This window comes from Panthera leo, chromosome B1, assembly GCF_018350215.1.
Source record: "Panthera leo isolate Ple1 chromosome B1, P.leo_Ple1_pat1.1, whole genome shotgun sequence".
NCBI classification, from domain to species: domain Eukaryota; kingdom Metazoa; phylum Chordata; class Mammalia; order Carnivora; family Felidae; genus Panthera; species Panthera leo.
The window spans coordinates 184,403,687-184,424,355 of NC_056682.1; the positions used below are offsets into that span (position 1 = coordinate 184,403,687).

The window sequence follows — 20,669 nt, forward strand, 5'->3', positions numbered from 1 at the left end:
AGAAAGAAGAAGATGGAAAAAACAGGAATAAATGTAATCTACGTTTTGATTGTTTAAATTTAATTTCTTCTTGATATAGGAATGATTTCTAGTACCTATCTTTTAACAGAAAAGACTGAAATTCTCTTCCCGTTCAATTTACCTTTACTTTAAACATGAATTCTGCACACAGTATTAAAAAGAAATCTCAGCAAGAAGAAAGTCTATCATAGTGACTACACCACTAAGAGAAGATGAAGCAGAATAAGGAAAAATATAATCTATGGTTTATTTCTTTGTTACACAAAGAAAATTAAGAATGGTCCAAAACATCTTAGTCCATCTCCCATGTCCTTCCTGACATAATGAGAATGTACAAAATAATGGCAAGCTAGATTAGGGGTCCAGCTCAGGGTCAAGTTTTTCCACCTTGATGACGATCTCTGGAGCTAAAGCAGCACTGGCTGGCTGGTTCTCTGCCTCCGACTCTGAAAGCACTTCCTCCTTTACCTTCACAGGCTTATTACTGGCCTCCTCCTCTTCATCTGAAGACTCATCAAGCTCCCATTCATCATCTATGTCCATTTCAAATACTCTTACATGACGGAGATTTGAGCTCAACTGGAGAAGAAAAGGTTCAAGAGTTTTTAAATTAATGGCTTAACTAATACGTGATACATAAGAAATCAGAAATCTGAAGAATGGTCTTATACGAAAGTTATTTTTCATTGATTTACAACAAAACCACTAAACTCAGCCTCATTTGCTGCAAAAGGATCTCTACATATAACAGTGACAATGTCATGATAATTAAAAGCCAGGGGTTCCTGGCTAGCTCGGGTAGAAGAGCATGCGATTCTTGGTCTCGGGGACATACGTGTAAGCCCCACTTTGGGTGTAGCGATTACTTAAATAAATAAATAAATAAATAACATCTACAATTGTTATTACTCAGTAAGACTTCTCAGAACAAGAAAGGTACACAGCTAAGACCACAACACGCTCATAATCAATAAAAGCAATACATCACAAAATGTTTACACTTTCTGAAAGGACCTCATAGATCCAAAGTCACTTCTTCCTGTTACTGAGTCCGTAAACAATCTGTAAATACTTACCACACAGGATACTTTGCGAAAACCATTCCCAGCAACGTACTGTGCTTTCATACTTTCCAGTAACCTCCAATGCTTCTCAAAATGCATGGTACGTGTGGGAATAGCACTACGCTGTTCATCTAGCCTGGGAAGGGGAAAGAAACCAACCCAGGAATGAAAAGGGGATCTTCTCCCTGGTTTACAAGGGGTAGTAACAGGATCCACCATGGGTTTCATTTTTACCAATACTCCCATTTCCAATAGAATTCTATCAGCCACGATCGAAAAAGCTATGATACTATCTTCTAGGAAAATTCCGCCATTCCAAGTAGCCAGAATGTCATCGTACTACGGTTTTTGATCCCTTTTCAAGGAAAGCAAATGGACACATTTTTAAATTAGAGGAGGGATCTACTCACTTAAATCTAAGAAAACTAAAACCATCTCTGGAATTGGTTGTGTACCCTCCATGTGGCTACCGAGGTCCTAATTCTGGTAGGAAGACACTAAGAGCAAATCTAAAATAATTAATTCTACTATCACCTGAGATTAATGCTATGCTTGAAAACAGAACTAACAGGGGCGCCTGGGTGGCTCAGTCGGTTGGGCGACCGACTTCGGCTCAGGTCATGATCTCACAGTCCGTGAGTTCGAGCCCCGCATCGGGCTCTGTGCTGACAGCTCGGAGCCTGGAGCCTGTTTCAGATTCTGTGTCTCCCTCTCTCTCTGACCCTCCCCCGTTCATGCTCTGTCTCTCTATGTCTCAAAAATAAATAAACGTCAAATAAAAAAAATTTTAAAAAAAAAAGAAAACAGAACTAACAGAAATCCTATTCTCCACTCCAGGTAATTCCCCACCTTATGTTAGCAAATGCTTCTTGATTTATCAGTAAAGCAAAAGGGTAGGAGAGTTGCCGAAGTCCGTGTTTTCTTAAATAAAATATAGTACTTCTGCTCAGCTGACTTTACCACTGTTCCTAGTAACCACTGTCTACCATACCTAAGGTACTAAAATGTGCGATACACATTAAAAAACATTTAACTGTCATGACAGAGAGATACTCTTACTAAGGAGGTGGTTACCTTGTCGAGTAATCCCCAGTGAACTGATATTCTGCCGAATCCTCACCGTTATACACTGAAGACAACGGCAACTGGACCAAGAGTCTGTCTCTTCCTTCGCGCCCCACTGTGTCTTTAAGAACTACCGTTACGGTTTCATCGTCATAAAACTGTGCATCTAAACAACTGTAGGTGCTACAAGTAAAGCACATTCTTTTATGTCAGAGATGATCCGGACTATTGAGAAAATACTGTATACATAACATGCTACTGGTACAACACAAAAACATTCATGAAACAAAAACCCAGTGACATTCTATTTAATTACATTTAAAATATATCGTTAGTGCTCGCTTCGGCAGCACATATACTAAAATATATCATTAGTTTGCACTCAAGTCAGTTATCTATTGTACCGTATTCACAAATACAACCAGGCCCTAAAAACAGGTCATCATGAAAAAAGAAAAGTCTGTGAGGGTGAGGTCGCTTCACAGTTCCAAAAAACTCTTGGAATCAAGAGTTAGGACTTCAGCCTGTGGAAATTCTATGAATGGCACCTCGCCGGTATACTGAGTAAAGAAACTGGGCTAACTAGACTGAAAAGTAAAAATAAGACTCACACAGGAAAAGTCACAACAACTTCAAAGACGTCATCATTAAAAACTCCTTTTATGTAAGGAAAAGAGAACGAGAAAAAGACCGGCCTATGATTAGTGTTCATTCCACACACTCAGGGGTGACTTTGGTAACGTTACCCCTTTATATCCTAAGGACCTCCCAGAATAGTGAGAATGACACCACCTCACATTACTGTTGGTTGTAACAAGAACTCCAGCCATATACCCCTTGGAACGACCACCCTTTCTTAACAGCCAGGGGAGCACAGAAGTACTAATTACAGGAAACCACAGCTGTATAAATTCCTGTAGGGCAGGAAGGTTCCATTCAATTGTTAAGTCAAAGCAAAGCGTAACACACATAAGCAATCCTGTCCCCTACGCTGCAAGTTACAAAGGCCTCCTAAGGACGGTATCAACACTGTAACTGAGTCTAACCGTATTTCTAAAATTGCATTTATTAAGCATACACACATATCGTACATATATATATACAATCTCATCCAAACAAGATTCAAGACTTACCTTCTTCTCACTTTTTCAGTTGTGGCATAGGTGAAGCTCCCAAATTTAACAGCAATCAGTCCATTAGTTACAGATCTTGAAGAAAGAAGGAGGGGAAAAAAAAGACTATGGAAAAACCTGGAGAGCCAATAATCTAAATGCTTGAAAGAACAGGATTGTCAGCATTAGTATATTTACCTGAACAGCAAGCCCCAGACCAAAATACCATTATGTTCACTCTTCAACACTGACAACTAATTTAAACGCCTAAATAGACAAACCTACGTCAAAACGACAACTTGGTTTAAAATCTTAGTCACTAAAGTAGCTAGATACCTTAAAAAATTAAGGGCACTTGGAACAACCAAATTATTTCTCTTTGGCCTCATCTTGGCCTCAAAAAACTTCCTTCAAATTCAGATTAAAAACCATTTGAGGGGCGCATGGGTGGCTCAATTGATTAAGTGTCCGACTCTTGGTTTCGGCTCAGGTCATGATCTCATGGTTTCGTGAGTTCGAGGGCTCTGTGCTCATAGTATGGAGCCTGCTTGGGAGTCTGTCTCCCACTCTTTGTCCCTCCCCCACTCGTGCTGTCTCTCTCTCTCTCAAAATAAACTTTAAAAAAAGCTATTTGAGATACTAATGGTATTCTGTATATGATTTATTTTTTTTAGAATCTTCATTTCAGATTCTCAAAAGAAGTCTCTACAGGCAAGGCCTCTTGTTTAATGCAAGGCAAACTTAGCCTGAGGTAAAAATCCTTTCTATAAGGAACCAAAAACACAGTTTTGAACTGCTACACATTCATGAGATACAATCCTGAGTGCTCTGCTGTTGTATTTTTCTTAACCCTAAAGAAATCCTACATGTCATAGCTATACCTGTATAAAATTAATAACCCAGAATCAGAAGGGATCACATAGCTTCCTGATTTGGCATTATCATCTTAATGATGTGAAAACTAAGACTAAGGACAGTTCAGTGACAAGCCTAAAGTCAGAAGGTGGCTTAACTAAACCCCAAAATGTAGGGAAGGGACACTGTACGTTTTACTATTAAAAATAATAGGGGCACCTGGGTGGTTCAGTTAAGCGTTCGACCTAGGCTCAGGTCATCATCTCACAGTCCGTGAGTTCGAGTCCCACATTGGACTCTGTGCTGACAGCTCAGAGACTGGAGCCTGCTTCAGATTCTGTATCTCACTCTCTCCCTGCCCCTCCCCCACTCAGTTTCTCTCTCTCAAAAATGAATAAACATTAAAAAATTTTTTAAAAAATACAATCTTATCTAATTCAAACTTTAGATTAATACTTACTGGGAAATATCAGTATGTCTCCTTAAGATGCACATTTTATAAAGTGAATCTTCTAAAATTGTAAAAAGAAGATAATGTAGATTTGAGGTTTTATTATTCCACCTAAGGAAAAAAAATTAATATCAAAACATGATATTTAGCTATCATTGAGAGAACAAAACTGCATTGTTCACATGAGATGGGGAGAAACACACTTACAGAAAAGGAAATTTGAACAATCTGCGTGTACAGTCCTCACTAAAACAAAAGAAGAAAAGGTAAGAAAAAATTAAATTGGCCGCTGAATTTTACCATCCAAAAAGGAAACAGAATTACCTTCTAGCATCCCTATATAATGGAATACAGATTGCTTGATTCATCGATTTTCCAATTACATCCTAAATAAAAACAGATTTAAAAACACAATTAAAGTATGTACATACACACACACACACTCTACACAAAGTACCTGACCATCGCTGTTCAAATCTAGTAAAAAACCATCTAGATCAGAAAGCTTTCTCACAGGAAACTTCAATGACAGTCGTTAACAGTAAGGAAAAGAGAGAGCAGAAATTCTGAGCTGAAAAGGGTGTTGGAGAGAAGTGCACGGAAGGCTAAGAACCCCCACCCCAGCCCCGCGTCTCAGAACACCCATCCTCCCTCCTGCAGGAGTCAGCTGGAGACACAAAAGTCCCATAACTAAGACTGTTTATAAGAAGTTTGTTCTGGGGGCGCCTGGGCGGCTCGGTCAGTTAAACTCCAACTTCCTCTCAGGTCATGATCTCAGTGCTCGTGAGTTCAAGCCCTGCGTCGGGCTCTGTGCTGACAGCTTGGAGCCTGCAGCCTGCTTCGGATTCTGTGACTCCCTCTCTCTCTCTCTCTCTCTGCCCCTTCCCTGCTCATGCTCTGTCTCTCTCTGTCTCTCAAAAAATAAATAAACGTTAAAAAAGAAAGGAAGGAAGGAAGGAAGGAAGGAAGGAAGGAAGGAAGGAAGGAAGGAAGTTTGTTCTGGGAACAAATAATAATGATGCCAACCCTTTCAGTAACCCTGTATTTGTTACTTTTAATTTATGTAAGGAACTAACAATAAAAGGAAACGTTAGGGTAAACCATATGAAACTGCCATTTTTGTTAGCCAGAAGTTGACTATCAGCATTTTCACGTGGCTCACCTTAATAACCATGATCGTTTGCATAAGTGAGCCACATATTGTAGATATTCTCATTCCTACTCAAAGACATGCATTTCTTTCAAACTTACTGCTGGTTTTTGCAAGCATAGGTCAATAATGTTCTCCATCCGCCTTTTCACAAAATGCAATGATTTTCGAGGATAATATGGAAACAGCAAAGGACTTTCTGGTTTCAAACAAAAAGAGAAAGAAAAACAAAAACAAAAACACAAAGCTATAGCAAACCAAATGATTAGGAGAAAACAATCTCGTCAGAGCCAGCCCGCGCAGCTTATGGGGCAGTGGAAATCTCCCTGGCCCTTTCATTATCCTTCACACCCACCTCACTGGAAACGAGTATGGCCTTCTGACTTTCATCATCGCCTGCTGCCACCCCTAAGTACCCCCCTAAAAACCACCGCACTTAACTACAATCCAAGTCCTAGCAGCTTGGTATTCTTTATTCTGTTTTCCCTACCAAAATCAAATAGTATGCTTTCACTGGGTATAAGGAGGGGATCATTTGGGAACCAAAAGACATATAATAAAGTTTGTTCTTCTCTACTCTTTGCCACAATGGGGTGACAACAGTCCAGCACTGTTCTGGAAGAGTATAATACTTAAAAACAGAAACAGGAGACGAGAAACTAGTGCTGTGTAAATACGCTCTTTACTTTTCAAAAGGCTACTTTACCAGGAGACAGTCCTGTATGATTCAGCGTTTATGGATACCAACTACGCTCCGGTCCTTTGTATCTGTTCTTCCTACTGCTCACAGCAGCTGTGCAAAGTAAGCATCTCACTCTCCAACTTACAGACTAAAAAATGAGGCACAGAGAAGATCTGGGCAATTGCCCAGTGTGGAAATGACTAACAATCTAGACCTGTAAATCAAACCCTCTGCCTCCCAGGCCTGCACTCTTCTACTGAGTTCTGCGGGCTTCTCCCTCACCTGCAGCATCTCCTGTCCCAGCTATGCTGGACAAAGTGAGCTTTAATCAGATCAACATTATAAGCTCCCCACAGGTAACAGATGCTGTGGGAGCAGAGAAAGACATTTGGTCTTTGTCCCTGGTTCCTGGCACAGAGCTCCAAAACCCTGAGAATTTCCTGAGTGATAAGGGTGATAGGAACATCTTCTGTTGTAATGAGACGACTGTGGGTAGATCCCTAGGAAAGCTTCAGGATGAGGACTGGTCACCAGAAAGACCAAGCTCTGATGAGAAGTCTGGACTTTTTAGCTCCATCCCCCGACTTCCAGGGCAGGAGAGAAGCTGGAGTGGAATTCAATCACCAACAACCAATGATTTAATCAAGCATGCCTGCATAATGAAACCCCCATACAAAACCCAACCAGTGGGCTTCAGAGGGCTTCCCGGTGCTGGGAGGGTGGCATGCCCAGAGCAGGCAGGGAAGTTCCGAGCCCCTCCCCCATACCCTGCCCTACGCATCTCTTCCACTTGGCTGTTCCGAGTTGTATCTTTACAGTAAACCAGTAAATCTAAGTAAAGTGCTTGAGTCTCATGAGCCATTTTAGCAAATTATCAACCTGAAGGTGGTGGTAGAGGGGGAGCAACAGAAATGTGGTCAACCTGGGGAACTGATGACATCGGGCACCCAGTTGACCTGAGAACTGGTCTCAGGAGAGAAAAAGCTCCCATTTTGTCAGGTTTTGTTTTGTTTTTTTTTTAAGTTTATTTATTTTTGTGAGAGACAGAAAGAGAGACAGGGAAGGGCAGAGAGAGAGGGAGATAGAGAATCCCAAGCAGGTTCCCCACTGTCAGCGCAGAGCCCGACACGGGGCTCGATCCCACCAACAGGTGAGATCAGGCCCTGAGCCAAAATCAAGAACCAGATGCTTAACCAACTGAGCCATCCAGGCGCCCCGGTGTCAGAAGTGTTTTGAGTAAAAACAGCTCAGCTGCGAGCACACTGGCTGCTTATGAGCCATGTGCCGGCACAAACTGCTTTATCTACATTTAGTTAATCTTCACGACGGATTTTGAGGGAGGCACTACTATCATCCTCATTTTACTGACGGGAAAACTGGGGTACAAAGAGGTTGGACAATTCGCCCTCAGCCACATTCCTAAGAAGTCGTAGAGCAGATTCCAACACAACACTGACTCTCATGGACCCTGAGAAAGCACCTCTATCGAGCACTTAGCACGTAATTTTTGCAAAGTGCTAGAAAGAAGTTTCCTTAAAGTTTTAATAGTTCCATAATAATAGCGGGTATTTCTTCACACTAGACTAAGAAACTGGAGAATTAACGAGCTTGTCCCAAATCACATACCAGCAAAACCTCGAGCATTTAGGAGATGGAGTCAGTGATACTGAAGTGCATCTTGGTTAAACATGAGGCCTGTAGCTAAGATTAGGCCTTCCTGTTCAGTCACAGATGTCAAGACAAAAAGGGTAGGGCCCATTTTTAGCCCATCAGAGTTCCCAGAACCAGCATTAGCCCACTCTAGTGACAGGGCCCAGATGCCACCCCGGCCGGCACATTGCCATCAGCGCTCCTCAGGCTGGGGGGGCCACCTGATTAAAGACAGCAAAGAGATGAGTTGGCCGTACCTTTATTCTCCCTCCATTCGATAACTAACTGACATCAATGTATCTCAAGCAATACAAAATATGTCCTGCTCTGAAAAAGAATCTGGACTTCTAGAGTTAAAACAAAAGAACAATAAGCAGAGTTCTGGGCCTCAAAGAATTCTCTCCTTCCCCCATCCATCCTCATTCATTCATTCATTGATTCAGATAAACAGCAACCAGACACAAGTGGCAGAGATTAGTCCTGAGTCGAGTTAAAAACTTAGGTTTTGAAGTCAGAAGAACCCTGACTCCACTGCACGGTAGCTTGTGTGATCTTGGGCCTTCTCTGACCTTCAGTCTCCTCGACAGTAAATGGGGATAACAGGTACCTACCCCCTAGGTTCTGTGAGGATTAAAGGAGGAAATACACATATGTGGCTATCAGCCTAGAGATCTAAGAAACTGATAGACTGTGATCACATTACTCTTAGAGAAAGCAAAAAAAATACTGCTTCAAATACTGTCATGTAAAATAGTGCAGTTCTGACATTTAATGGTTGCTATTTTGTTTTCATCCCTAATAATGCTGGATAGTTTTACTATATCAACATCTTAAGATCCTAGAGAATGAAAGGCACACGTACACCAAGAACCTACAACCTCAGAAGAGCAGTTAAGCATCATTATGCTTTCAGAAATTAACAAATTGGAATCAGAAAAAGACTGCTCTCACTAGCAGGCTCTATAATTTTCTTCCCAATATCCTAGTTTCTACATGGTACAAAACAGATAATATAAAGAATACCTGAGAATAAATAATCTTACTACATCACAGTTAATATCAGGGTGTTTTCTAACATGGGAACGTCATACTGTTTGCTATTCTGCTGTTTCTCTAATCAACTACAATAGACACAAAAGATCTAAAGAACTGAGATACATATTCAACAACTGTTCAGCAACACTCATAGCTAATACACTGGTCTCAAATTAAGTATAAACATGGCCAAATTCTACTAGGTTCACTAAATACCTTTAAGGTGGTTGCTATTTTGAAGAAAATCATACCACTGGTTTCCTTCTGTGTTAGGAGGTGACACAAGATCATCATCTTCATCTTTCAAGTACTAGAAACACAGAATTAAAATTTTAAATGTCGTAAACCAAAGAAGCAGGCTTCAAAAACTTTATACAGTTAACATTATTTTTTTAATGTTTGTTTATTTTTGAAAGAGAGACAGAGTGTGAGCTGGGGAGGGGCAGAGAGAGAGGGAGACACAGAATCTGAAGCAGGCTCCAGGCTCCGAGCTGTCAGCACAGAGCCCGACACGGGGCTCGAACCCATGAGCCGTGAGATCATGACCTGAGCAGAAGTCAGATGCTTAACAGACTGAGCCACCCAGGCACGCCTTAACATCATTCTATTTACTAAGTGGTTCCATCACATTGGTATTATTATTATTCCAAGTGAAGTGACCAAAATCTGCTAAATGCCAAGACACTAAACAAACTACAAACTACTGGAAGATTAGAACACTACAGATTCAGGGACCATAAATTGAATTTAAATTTTGTGTTCCATTTTCATGAAGTACATTTAAATCATCTATACATGTGTGTGCATGTGTACATTACAAATTAATTTTAAAAGTATCACCTGTCAATCTACTCTAGGGCAGTACTTCACAGGGAAGGATGGTGGACAGACCCCTGGAAGTCCCAAAGATGCTTTAAGGGTCAGTGAGGCTGATACTATTTTTATAGTAGCAAAATGTTATTTGCCCTTTCAACTGTGTTGACATTTGCACGGATGGTCGAAAGCACAGGTGGGGAAAACTGCTGGTGCCAGGAGTCATGGTGGTGGCCTTGAACCACACGAGTGGTCACTGTATTCCTTTTTGCCACGTACTGACGGTTCCCATTAGTATTTAATGAAGCTATTAAAATTATTGATTTAGTTAGATCTCAACCCTTGAGTACAGATCTTTTTAATATCCTGTGTTACAGAATTGGGAAGTATACATAAAGCACTTTCACTGATACCAAAGTACAATGGTTACCACAAGGGAAAGCATTTAAGAAATTGTCTTAGCTGTGAATGAAGCCAGGCACTTTGTTGCTGTTAATGGGATTCCTTTCTTCCTTGAAAGAATGACTGGCAGATAGGCTATGATGATTCATACATGGGTATTTGGTGGATACTTTCTTGAAAATAAAGTAAGCCTGTCACTGTAAGCAGAATAACTGGCAGTATTTATTGCCAATGATAACATTTAAATATTCATGCAAAAATTAGAATTTTGGAAAATCTGTGTCTGCCACCGTGTGCTTGACAGCCGTAGCACTTGAAGATCATCTGATGAAACTGGCGCTGATATTCATAAAACCTGACTTTTAGATACTGTGTGGAGAAAGGTGTCAGCATTTGGAAGATCTGCACAACTCAGCGAACCAGTGTTTTCCAAATGACCAACACATGATATTATAAAATCACGCACTAGTGAACGATCCACTCAAAGCACAAGACAGATGAATGGATTTTAATGTATCAGAGTAGGAAAAGTTCACTGATGCAATTTTAGATTCCACGTTAAAGCTAACCTTTAAGATACTATCTCTTAGCAAGACTTGGTTGAATATCAAAAAACATCCATAATTATCTAGAAAAGCTATTACAATACTCCTCCCTTTCTAACACCTATGTGAGGCCAGATTTTCTTTACACACATTAACCAAAAAAACTCATCACAACACACTAAAGAAACAGCTATGAGAACCTGCATTCTATTACATCTACAAAACAATGCCACTCTTCTCTAAACTGTTTTGTAAAATTTATTTTTCATTAAAAGTATTTATATTAATACATAATGGTAAGTGGAATTACTGTTACTTTTAAATAATTTTGTATTCTGTTTAATTCCTAATACCTAATTATATCTACCATTGATAAACATAACCCATATTAGCAAAATCTCTTTGGGGTCTTCTATTAATATAAGATCAAAAAGTTTATAAAAACTGCTACTCTTCGGTTACTTTACCATCAGAACAGGGCTGCTATCCAAGTTGGCATTGTATTATTTTCTAGAAACTCTGGATAACAAAGACTAACACTGCTAAAGTTTTAACATTAGCTTTTAATAATTTTTTTAAAAAGTAATAACTAAGTTCAATCAAAAGCCCGTACCTGACCAACTTTTTCAACGTTAAAGTATTTTCCTTTTCGATTATAAAGGTCTGGAGCCTAGAAAGAATAAGCATAATTTAACTCTTACATCAACTCACAAAAGAAAAAGAAAAAATTCTTTTTATTTTTATTTTTTTTATTTTTTTTTTTTTCAACGTTTTTTATTTACTTTTGGGACAGAGAGAGACAGAGCATGAACGGGGGAGGGGCAGAGAGAGAGGGAGACACAGAATCGGAAACAGGCTCCAGGCTCCGAGCCATCAGCCCAGAGCCTGACGCGGGGCTCGAACTCACGGAGTGCGAGATCGTGACCTGGCTGAAGTCGGACGCTTAACCGACTGCGCCACCCAGGCGCCCCGAAAAAATTCTTTTTAAAAAAAATTATTAATGTTTATTTATTTTTAAATAAATAGAGACAGAGCGCAAACAAGGAAGGGGCAGAGAGAGAGGGAGACACAGAATCCGAAGCAGGCTCCGGGCTCTGAGCTGTCAGCACAGAGCCCTATATGGGGCTCAAAATCACGAACTACAAGACCATGACCTGAGCCAAAGTTGGACACTTAACCAACTGAGCCACTCAAGCACCCCAAAAATATTCTTAAACTTAACCAAAACCCTTATTTTTTAAGAGAGCTATTAGAGGCAGCTATTCTTTTCTTTTACGGATTGTACAACACACAAACAAAAGTTGAATTTACAGGCTCTAAGGTGAGTACTGCCATTAATTAGTGCAATAGTTTATAAACAGCACAACCGCTAAGAATGTCAATGAAATTGGATTAAATGTTAATTACTTCTATCACCCAGGTTTATTGCAATTATTAAAAAAAAAACATTATACAAATACCAATTTCCTACCTCATTGAAATGTTCAGTAAGAAATTCAGCAACAAATGTAATATCTTTTTGAGTCATCTATCAAAACCAAAAAGGAACAAAAAGAAAAACAAATTAAGATAAAGCTTCCCAATATCTTGTATCATGTAATGTAATATCTACTAAAAGCTATGGTATGAAGAGGCAAAGTTCCTTCAAAGAAATATCAATATAAATCCAAAAGATTATGCAACTGTGAGAATATGAAATCTTGAAGCTCTGACAAACAAGTCATTAAACATTTAAATCCATTTTCCAATCAGCTAACCCAACAGCTACAGAATTCTTACGGCCTAAAGTTCTTTATTATTTTAGAAATAAAATACTAATTTATCTAGTAATTTACTTAGTATTTACTGTTTAGTGATTTATTATTGTGCTGAGACTGGTGTGCGGGGTGCCTGCTTTGGGAGAGGAGACTGTGACCCAGATAAGCAACCTCAACCTGAGCTAAGAGCTGATGCCTCGGGGTCGGCCTCTACTTCTTACAGTGACCCTGCCTCCATTTCAGCCCTCAAAAATTAACACGCTGAGGTCCCCCCAACAGTCAACACACTTTATCTCCTCAAATAAAGGTAAGAGTAATATCAGAGAAACAGCTAACGTGGACCTCCCTGGTTTGCAAGGCCAGTCACCCACAGCGTAAAAGATCTACTTCTTGTCAGAGTCTAAGAATGGCGATCCTTCATTCATCTAGTCCACTGAGATTCATTTTAATGTTCTCCATTTTTTCAGGACCCAAACGACCTAAATCTACCTGCACGAGAGCTTGGACAGAGGAGAGAATGAGTGAACTGCAAAAATCAGGTGGGAATTTGGCCCTGGTCTGAAAGATTTTTCTTAAAGTAAATTCCATTGCCACCTGTCTCAATCCTTATAAAGAGAAACTACTGTTTACCAGACATCAACATAGGTAGTAATATCTAAAGTACTAGATTTCCCAGGAAAATAAAAAGGCATTCAAGACCTAAGGAAGTGAAAGAATACAAGCACCCTACATAATACAAATTATAAAATTTTATACAAATATGAGAACTATAAAATTAGACAGCCACAGTTAAAGGCATTTTGAGAGATGAAAAAACAAACTTCTTAAAAAAAAAAAAAAAAAGGCTTACTAAGATATATTTAGCATCGATAGCCTCACATCTTGTAAACTAGTAACCATGTAAGAATACCAAGGTGACCAGCAAAGCTGAGCTCAACCAGAGCAACATTAACACACTGGAAAACGTACTACCACGAACTACCTTATTCAGCTCCGGAAGCACGTGGTCTTCTGTCATTCTCAACATCGCTGAAAACAGAAGTTAAAAAACTGTCTTTAAAGGAAAACTACAGACATAACTATAGATACATTTCAAAGACAAAATGTGTTTCACTGGACTAAATCCTCAATATTCAACAAGGAAAATCACCAAGGAAAACTTACTTTTCTTCTAAAAACTAATGCATGAAGAATTTAAACTTGATTTGTATTTTCAGGTTCAAAATGGCTGGTCTCATGATCCTGAACTATTATTTTTTATTTTCTCCTTCAACTCAACCCATTGCCACTCCAGACAGGCCAATCTGACTGCTGCCTTGTGTGAAGACTGTGCAGGGAATCCTCTTCTAACATATGATATTTCTTCTCATAAAATCTGCAAGCACTTCTTGCCTCCAAAAGCCTTAGAATACCCAACAAACATGTTTCTTTCCCTTGGGTTTTCTGTTACACAAAAACATTTGCACTAAGATTTACGTGCATATACATACATTTACGTATATTTATATACTTTAATTAATCTGTGGTTGATTCATATTGTCCTTTCAGAGGGCTGTGTTTTTTTATTTTGTCCACCTAAGTCAAGGAGTATGCCGCATGTGCTTTTACAGACTGTTTGAACATCCCTCTTAATTGCTTTTGGTCAGGAATAAGCATGCTGGATGTGATTCTGCAAATACAGATTATTTTAGAAACTGTTCTTAGTTACTTCAAACTTCTAAATTATCTAAAAAACAAGACATAATCTAGTTCCATTCACTCATTCATTTACTCACCCAAAAATTACTATGGGTGCTAGGAAGATATCAGTATAAAAGACGTTCCTGCCTTCACGGAAGTTACATTTTACAAAAGAGCAAACCAAGGATGCACAGCATCCTAACCAGTGGCAGAGCCGAGATTATAATATAAGCAGGTCTCTGGGGCTCCTGGGTGGCTCAGTCGGTTGGGCATCCGACTTTGGCTTAGGTCACAATCTCACGGTTTGTGAGTTTGAGACCCACATCGGACTCTGTGCTGACAGCTCAGAGCCCAGAACCTGCTTCAGATTCTGTGTCTCCCTCTCTCTCTGCCCCTAGCCCACTTGTGCTGTCTCTCTCTCAAAAAAGAAACATTAAAAAAATTAAAAAATTAAAAAAAAAAAAAATCAGGTCTCCAGTTCTCCAGTCCAGTGTGCCTTCTACAATGCCCTGCTCTAATGGGGAGGACTAAGCAGTAATTCATTTCTCCTCTAATCAGGCTTCTTATGAGAATTAGGACATGCAGTAGGAACATAAACTGCCTAAAGTACCCCAACAATTATAAGTAAAACCCAACCTCATCTGTAAAAGAAAGTCATTTCTAAGATCCCATTCAGTTTTAACATTGTAACTCATTCTAATTAACATCTCTGATATTAAACAGGCTGGCCTGATAAACACTCTGGCTCCCCATTCTGGCTAGCGTTGGTACAGCTTTGAGGAAAAAAAATAAAGAATTTTAAATGCCAACATCTGTAGATCACATTCTTTTCTTCATAAATGCAATTATATTAGGCTGACAAATACAAGTCTGTTTATAAGATATCTGAATTGAAGAGTCAGACATTTGTTTAAAAGATGTGAGCACATTACAGATAATTGACTTTCTATTTTATTTACCCTTTAGAGTTTTAACAAACTCAGATAAACCCCATTTATAACTAAATTTTGCCCATGTTGGAAGGGAATGTATGCTGGATTATTTCAAAGATATTAAGAGGGGTCACAAAAATAGTACAAATGGACCTACATAAAATACACTGTAGAGTAAGCATTAAAACACTTAATGTCAAGTCAATAAATACCGGTTAACTACCTGCAAATGAAAAGAGATACTGTGGAGATACAAAGAAAGGCTACCAATGGTCTGCATTCTATTTAGCTAGGGCATTAGCGTCTGATAGGAAGGACAGTGGAAATTTTCTAGTCCGGTGCTGTTCAACATGATAAGCACTAACAATGTATGACTACTGAGTACTTCAAATGTGGATAGCATGACTACAGAACTTGAACATATAATTTATATAATTCCAAGTAATTTAAAGAGCCACAGGGGGCTATTGGCTATGATAATGGACAGCACAGATCTAGAAACAAGATCAGGAATAAAACAGGAAACAAGCTACTCAAAGACAGAGGCTAGTCTTTGTTTTTTTCCCCCCTTTCTTTAAAAAAAAATCTAACTCCAAACAGTGCCTAGTACATAGTAGAGATCCACATATGTTATTTTAACCTAAGCAGACATTACAAGATTAGAAAAAAAAAAAAAGGTTAATCATCAGTGAGTGCGAAACCATCAAAGCTATAAGTTACATCTGCCGGGAGCTGGGGCCGGGTGGGTGTGCAGAGGAAATAAGACTGGCCATGTGCTGAAAGCTGGTGAACCAGTGAAGGGTAGAAGACGGTTCATTTATACCATTCTCTCTTACAGTTACTGGACATTTTACTAGAGTAACTTAAATATTCTAAATTGATACTCCCACAATTTTTAAAGAAGCATTAAAGTAATGTTTCATTCAATTAACTTACCCACATAAAGCCAGCGGAAAAAAGCTTTGAAGTTTTTCATACTACTATCTATAACTCTGAAAAGATAAAAAAACAAATCAGAAATAAAATTATTATACAGGGTTCATGTACCACTGTTCAATTGTTGTGGGATACAATAACCCTTACCATTCTATTTTATCCTATCTGGAGGACATCCAAGCCTTTAGAAAAGATATTATAAATCAAACACATACCTAAAAAGAAAGCTTCAGGAGAGCAAATCCTGGTTCTTTTCAAAAATAAGGCAAATAGCTCAGATTCTGACTGGTTATAACAGCCTTGCCACAAACTGTGTAATAGTCTTTCCCAGCATTCAGTCAAGTATGAAATCCTTTTCCAACTTTGCAAATAAAAGAAGTCAGAAAAAAAACACTTTCAGCATTATTCTCAGTTAAAAAAAATACTCACTGGTCAGTATGAAGAAAAAACATCAACGCCAACAGAAAAAACCATTATTACCTATTTGTACTATGTCACTACCTCTGGTATCAATGGACATTATTTTTGGAAGTTGGAAGCATTTTTGATGCTTACAGTAACTGATCTCCAAAAACTGAATTTCCTTGAGCTTTACACAAATGCACCCCTCAAATTCCAATGTTATAGGTGGAAGCCATCTTTGTCTTGATCAAAAGGCTTCTAAATAAGGACATGGGTATCACTTCTAAAAAATCTCTGTAAGTCCACATCTACAAGATAACTACTCTAAGTAATATGCATTATTCATTCCCAAGTCTCGAAGTCCCTTCCAAGCAAGAAGTTCCATAATACTACCGAGACGTGGGTCAGCATCATTAACCTATCTCTATACAGTAAAACAGACTGCCACGTTTATGGGACCAAGCAATGTAATCAAAACGCTCCTGTGGCAAAAATGAAAAAAGAAAGAAAAGTTCCTTTCTGCCTTTCCCAATCAATACTCTGACCCCTACTGCGGGCAATCCCTGCTGTTACAGGCTAACATCAAAGTTCTCATTGCCTCAATTTCCCCACCTATCACCTAAAATAATAATGCTACTTCATCCAAGGGATCAAGAAGTAAAATGAACTACCTTTCGTTCATATTGAAAAGTGATCACAGAAAGCTTGATATTTCATATTTACTCTCCGTAAATATGGTGAGCCAAAAAATAATCAACACACAGGAAAAGCAAAGTCATTTCTCCTCTCGTTTTGTATTCTTAGCACAAGTGTCTACAACCTCTACCTTCTAAAACCCCGCTAACATGGTAATGGATCGGTGGGGAGGGGTGCGTTATAAACTCACGAAAACAAAGAGGACGGCAGAAAAGAAATCAATTTCAGAAGTGTCAGAAAGGGCACATGACTGATGAGGCTCAGCAGAGGCGGCTGCATTTTAGAGAATCCATGCAGAGGACCCCGGAAAGGAGCGATCCACCCCGCAGAGTCCCAGGGACTCTCAGACCCTGGACATGTCAGGTCCACAACAAACGAATGGGGTTCTTCCAAGAACCCGAATAAGCCGGGAAGAGTGGAGGTGGCTCTGTGCGAGCGCTGGCGGCCACAGCCAGCTTCGCGCTCCGCACTCAGGCCGGCTTTCTGTTGCCCCTGCGTACAGACCTTCCACGCGCTTTAAACTGCCTCATGAATCAAGAGGAGGAAATTGAGCATCAGGTATTTGAAGAAAGCTCGCAACCGGAGACCAAGACAAATCCAGGATGTGGAAATCCTTCAGGGGAACAGCACACTTCTAAAAATATCTAATTAAGGTCCACAGGGATGTGAAAAGATGTCATCTACAAAACAAGAGCACGGCTTTGAAAATGATTAAAGAACTAAGAAAACACTTTTGGATGGAAAAACTAGGACTGCCATGATGAAGTATTCAATGCAATGGTTCAGGTAACAGTCACGTCCTCCACCACACCTCGACTATTTATTCCCCAGTTCACAGCCTACACCGTCACCGGCAACTGGAACCCTCTAAATCTCAATGTGAAGCATGCCACTCACCAACAGCCACCTATCTTCCCAGTGACCTCTCTCCAGGACCCCAACCTCCGTCTCACGAAGACCACTGCCTACTGGTTCCACCACCTCTCATCCTGCCTCCCACCCACACCAGCTCCCCGCTTCCTCCTAAACCTGCTTATATTCAAGGTTCATTTTAATCATGCTCTGGTTTTAATTCCCTCGCTCCCCTGTCGCTTCCCCTCAGTCACTGGGCCTACCTAATCTGACCGCTCACCTGCTCCGTGCCCCAACACTGTCAGCTGACCCCAGCAGAGAAACCCTGCAGCCGTGGGGACGGCTCTCACTTCCACACTCATTCATAAGCACTAACCAAGGGCCCTCAGCACCACCAGCAGCCGCCTGTTTAGCCACCTGTTCACCCTCCCACTAGACAACCGGGTCACAGCTTTTCCTTTATTCCTAGACCACCTCCCCACCCTTACCTTCAGCTGCCGACAGAACATTCCTATTTCATTAAGACAATCAGGACAACGGGAAGCGAAGGTCCCCAAGCCCCACGTGCTCATGTACTAGCATCTGGGTCCCTTCCCACAGCCTTCTCTCCTGTAATTGTGGATAAGCTCTTGTTCCGGCCCACTCCCCAAGGCACCACATGGCCATCCCCTCCCACACTCCTGCCCCAGCGATCCTCTCCTCAATCTGCCAGCATCACTTGTTCCCCTTTGAGGAGAACATGGCATCATATATAAATATGCTCTAACTTATCCCATCATAAGAAGACAGACCCGACAGCGGTTCCCAACTACTGGCCATTCCTTTACAGCCAAACCCCTCAAGAGACATTTGCTGTTTTCTTTGCATCTGCTCTCGTTCTGTATCTGCAGAGGGGCTCGGAGGGAGGCTGATGGGAGAGTAAAATGCCACTCTAATTGGTGAGACTCTTGTTATTAGCTTGTTTAATTATCTTTAAATTGTAAAGATACAGTTTTGATAAAAACTTAAAAACTCACTTTAAGAAAATCATGACAATTTGCTGGGTTCTTACTTTTAAAAAAGAGTAAAGTGTTCTCAGGTCAATGACGCCAGGTAACACCTCATACTTACTGAAGAAGTTCATTTGCCTTAAGTATGAAAGAACCCACCGCAGTAATAGCATCTAAAAAGAAATAATTACATGTCATTTGTCAAATGAGGAAAGCGTGTTTAATGTATTCTATGGAACAATTAAGTTACCTTCGATTCCTGCAGCATCCAGTCCAAGAGGTTCGTATTTTTGCTTCCATGAAGCCATTCCCTTCAGTTCACTCAAATGGTACAATAAAGACTCGGAACCACTATCAAAATGGAGCAGAAATAAATTACTGTCACTACCATCATCAAGGTGGCAGACACCGGCTACCTTGCCTAAACATGTCTAAATTTCCAGAAATAAAAACTGAAAGCAACCTTAATTTTCTTTCTAGGAGAAGTAATTATTTCTCAAAATTTTCTCTAAGACGGTAGCAGAATCATTTGGTCATCGTGACTGAGATGAATGTATGACCACAAGGTTAAATTCTGTAAGATCAAATTCCGTTCCACAGTCAGCCCTGGCACTTTTAAGACAGTCATGTGGCCATCTTATTCACCCAAAAGCCATCAGTGTAACATTTAACAAATACTGTTTAAGCTCCGACTTCAGGTCAGGCACTGTGCTACGTGCTAGGGACATTAATAGTGAACAAAACCTCATGGCACTGACAGTCTAAGGGGGAGGACAGTCACGGCCACACGGTCAGGCAGGGTATCATTCCAACTACCATAATGCCTTGGAGGAAATGCATACGATGCAGGTGTAATGAAATAACCTAATTTGGGGAATTAGGAAAGACTTCTCGGAAAAAGTGGTATTTGAGCTGAGACCTAAAGAGTCTGAGTGAGAACTGGGTGGGAGCGTCCCAGAAGGCAAGACAGATGCAGAGAAGCCCAGGGTAGGAAGAAAAAATGTCAAGTCTGAGAAGGTCACCAGTGTGCATGAAGCAGAGAGCCAGGCATGTTAAAGGCCATGCAAAGGTTTAGGTCCTAAGAGCCACAAGAAAGCACTGGAGGTTTTTAAGTAAGAGTGACATGATCAGAACTGCTGTGGGGAATAGATTTGAGGGGCACGAATGTCCTTGTGGACCGGAATCCAGGCCAGAGGGCACTGCAGTGATCCAAGGGACAGGCGACGTAGAAAGGGCTAAGCACTCAGCATAAAGGAATTTATCAAAATTTAAGTGAAACACTGAACATTCATATGCAAACTGCTTCACCAAGGGAGCTGGGGATAGAAACAGAACAAGACTTAAAGGTCAGAGACACAGTCTAATTGTGACACTTAGTAACTTCAGGCCAGCCAAACGACCATTCTGGATTTCAGTTTCTTTTTGTGTAAAAAGGAGGACAATAATTATCAATACCTTGTCAGGGTGTTAAATGCACAAATAGTATGCTTGGTAAACTCTAAAATGATAAACATATTTAACTTCACTGCTCAAAAAAGGGTACATCCCTTTTTCAAAATATACCTCCTGGTTGTCTGGCT

The 20,669-nt window shown here is 40.1% G+C and overlaps 1 protein-coding gene and 1 long non-coding RNA gene across 4 annotated transcripts in view; one reads left to right on the forward strand and one right to left on the reverse strand.

Annotated features, from left to right (window-relative positions):
- Positions 1 to 244: 244 nt before the first annotated feature.
- ANAPC4 (anaphase promoting complex subunit 4) overlaps positions 245 to 20,669 on the reverse strand; it is a 33,898-nt gene continuing 13,473 nt past the window's right edge. The window contains exons 14-28 of one of the 3 annotated variants that reach the window (XM_042936767.1): positions 19,340 to 19,440; positions 19,211 to 19,262; positions 16,151 to 16,206; positions 13,585 to 13,631; positions 12,317 to 12,373; positions 11,459 to 11,515; positions 9,302 to 9,395; positions 5,820 to 5,917; positions 4,893 to 4,954; positions 4,776 to 4,814; positions 4,578 to 4,679; positions 3,284 to 3,358; positions 2,160 to 2,333; positions 1,098 to 1,221; positions 245 to 600 (exon numbers count right to left, since the gene is read on the reverse strand). In XM_042936767.1, coding sequence (XP_042792701.1) covers positions 376 to 600; positions 1,098 to 1,221; positions 2,160 to 2,333; positions 3,284 to 3,358; positions 4,578 to 4,679; positions 4,776 to 4,814; positions 4,893 to 4,954; positions 5,820 to 5,917; positions 9,302 to 9,395; positions 11,459 to 11,515; positions 12,317 to 12,373; positions 13,585 to 13,631; positions 16,151 to 16,206; positions 19,211 to 19,262; positions 19,340 to 19,440 — 1,363 coding nt within the window. In that variant the 3' untranslated portion in view covers positions 245 to 375. Of the gene's footprint in view, positions 601 to 1,097; positions 1,222 to 2,159; positions 2,334 to 3,283; positions 3,359 to 4,577; positions 4,680 to 4,775; positions 4,815 to 4,892; positions 4,955 to 5,819; positions 5,918 to 9,301; positions 9,396 to 11,458; positions 11,516 to 12,316; positions 12,374 to 13,581; positions 13,632 to 16,150; positions 16,207 to 19,210; positions 19,263 to 19,339; positions 19,441 to 20,669 lie in introns of all 3 variants that reach the window. The other 2 variants (XM_042936766.1, XM_042936768.1) reach the window with 2 other exon arrangements.
- On the forward strand, positions 8,499 to 19,546 carry LOC122218560. The gene is made up of 3 exons (XR_006201999.1): positions 8,499 to 8,653; positions 13,070 to 13,141; positions 19,355 to 19,546. It is a non-coding gene; the product is annotated as an uncharacterized LOC122218560 (long non-coding RNA).